Here is a 2,441-nt window from a genome sequence, read left to right on the forward strand (position 1 = left end):
GCTAAGCTTGAAATCTGCTCACATCTCCCAAAAACTTTGATCCCCCACTTTCTTCGCTTTTCCTTAACCCCTAAGTCTCCTCCTCCTTCTTCTTCATCTTCTTCTTCTTCTTCTTTCTTATATAACACAAAGAGCATCCAAAACAAAAGCTTTTATATGTGTTCTTCAATGGCAGATACAGAGCCCAACAACATGATCAAACACCAAAAGCTAGTTACAGAGCAAAACCAAACAAACCCAAGTAAGTATTATTCACAGTTTCTATACAAAGCACTCATAGTTACAGTTTTCTTAGTCATTCTTCCTCTGTTTCCTTCCCAAGCCCCTGAATTCATAAACCAAACTGTATTCACCAGAAGCTGGGAGCTTCTACACCTTGTTTTTGTCGGTATAGCCGTTTCTTACGGGCTATTTAGCCGGCGAAACGACGAAACAGAGAAAGATTTTAACAACTCCAAATTCGATAATGCGCATTCGTATGTGTCTAGATTCCTTCAGGTATCATCGGTTTTTGATGATGAGGCCGAAATTCCATCTGGGTCGGATGAGAACAAGGTTCAAACATGGAGTATTCAGTACTATAGGAATGATCCAATGGTGGTTGTAGCTCAAGAGAATTCTGTTCTTGATGAACAGAGAAGTACAAGTTCAATAATCGGCGAAAAGCCACTACTTTTGCCTGTTAGGAGCTTAAAATCACGTGTGCCTGACCCAGGTGTCGTTGAATCTGGTAATGAATTTGAATCTAGTGGCTCCTCTGGAGGTTCAATTAGTAGGTCTAATTCAAAACTGAGTTCGAACAGGTTTTCGGGCAATTCGAATAATAGAAGTAGAAACGGGGAATCTGGAGGTTCAACTCATGTAGACTTGGAGGATGAAATGATGGAAAATGATGTGCTTCCTTCACCAATTCCATGGCGATCAAGGTCTGGAAGAATGGAAATGACAGAAGAAGTTGATAGTCCTCTCTTGTATACTCTGCCCCCTTCAATGGACGAATCGGAATTTAATCGGCTTGAGTCTCGGTCTTCAAGGTCCCAAAGCTCTCGCTCATCGCGAACCAATTCCTTTACTTCTTCAGCAAAGCTGTCTCCTTCAACATCACTTTCTTCGCCAAGGAAGTTATCTCCTTCGCCTTCTATGTCAACAGAGTCACAAGCTAAGAACGCAGAGGATTCGGTGAAGAAGAAGAGCTTTTACAAGTCTTCTCCTCCTCCTCCACCTCCACCGCCCCCACCAATGATTCCTAAAGCATCTTCGATGAAGCTGTATTCTAGTTCGGTTAATGAAGAATTTTCATTGGAGAAGGATATAAGGCGAAGCTTCACGAGTGTGCCAAAGGACTTGAATGGAAACAGAGGTGAAAAATTGATGAGCAGAGTGAATTCAGGGGTGGAATCGATGCCTAGAAGCCAGGTTGATGGTTTGTCAATGGGAAAGTCAGTCAGAGCAACAAGAGCTGGTGAAGCAACGGCGGGGGCCTGGAACGTCGGAGATTTCGGAGAAGATGCAATGAATGGAAATTTGGAGACATGGCCAAAGGAAGCTCAGCCAAATTTTGTGGAAAAATCAGGCAGAAAGACAATGGGATTTGATCAAACTTCATTCAGGACAGAGAAATTGAGCCGTGAAAGTGGACCCGTGATGTCAAAGCCAACTTTCATGGAGTTTGAAGAGGAAGAGAAAGAAGATTTTGTTGACACAGTGACCATGGTTTCTGATGAAGACACAGAAAGTGAGGATGAAGATGTTAGAGAGAGTTTTATCAAAACTGGTATTGGAGGAAGTTCAAGCAATGGAGCAAGTTCAAGCAATGGAGCAAGTTCAAACAATGAGAGAGTTGCTTCAAGCAGTGTCAATTATGGAGGACCTGATGTGGATAAGAAGGCTGATGAGTTCATTGCCAAATTCAGAGAGCAAATTAGGCTTCAGAGAATTGAGTCCATCAAGAGATCGAGCGGGCAATTGAAGAGAAAGTCTTCGAGGTAAAATTGAAGATCCTTCATTCCCCAAGAGTTCAATAGGATGGATTCAAATCAGGGGTTAAAAAACTTCCCTTCTTTTTTTCCCTTTGTTTTACGTTTCTTTTCTTGGTATGGTATACAGAGATTTGCATGGTTTACATTTGTGTAATGGCCAATTGCACCGGAATTGTTGATGATCATTAAACTTGCATCTTCTTGATTATGTTTTTTTCTTTTTTGGCCAGACTTATTTATGGTTTTCAGTTCTGCATTGTTGTAATTAAAATGACATCCTTCTCACTATATGTCATGCCCTATTTTTTTGGGGGGTAAATTTATGTATTTCGATGAAAGTTAACAGTGCAGCGTTATAAAGCTCTCTGAACAAATACAATTTCCTTTTCAGTTTATTGTTTGAACTCATTTTAATATATCATTCAATTGATAAATGCAAACCAAGTACCATTTTTCACAAGA

At 40.6% G+C, this 2,441-nt stretch overlaps 1 protein-coding gene across 1 annotated transcript; it reads left to right on the top strand.

The window, feature by feature from the left end:
- Positions 1 to 2,329, top strand: LOC115970719 (uncharacterized protein DDB_G0284459-like). The gene has a single exon (XM_031090314.1). It carries the CDS (start codon positions 157 to 159, stop codon positions 1,987 to 1,989), a length of 1,833 nt encoding a protein of 610 aa, XP_030946174.1. The 5' UTR covers positions 1 to 156; the 3' UTR covers positions 1,990 to 2,329.
- Positions 2,330 to 2,441: the final 112 nt, after the last annotated feature.

The sequence above is a fragment of the Quercus lobata genome, chromosome 12, assembly GCF_001633185.2.
Source record: "Quercus lobata isolate SW786 chromosome 12, ValleyOak3.0 Primary Assembly, whole genome shotgun sequence".
NCBI lineage: Eukaryota > Viridiplantae > Streptophyta > Magnoliopsida > Fagales > Fagaceae > Quercus > Quercus lobata.

Excerpts from the sequence above, each read along its gene's own strand:
- LOC115970719 (XM_031090314.1), top strand. The coding sequence starts at position 157 with ATGTGTTCTTCAATGGCAGATACAGAGCCCAACAACATGATCAAACAC.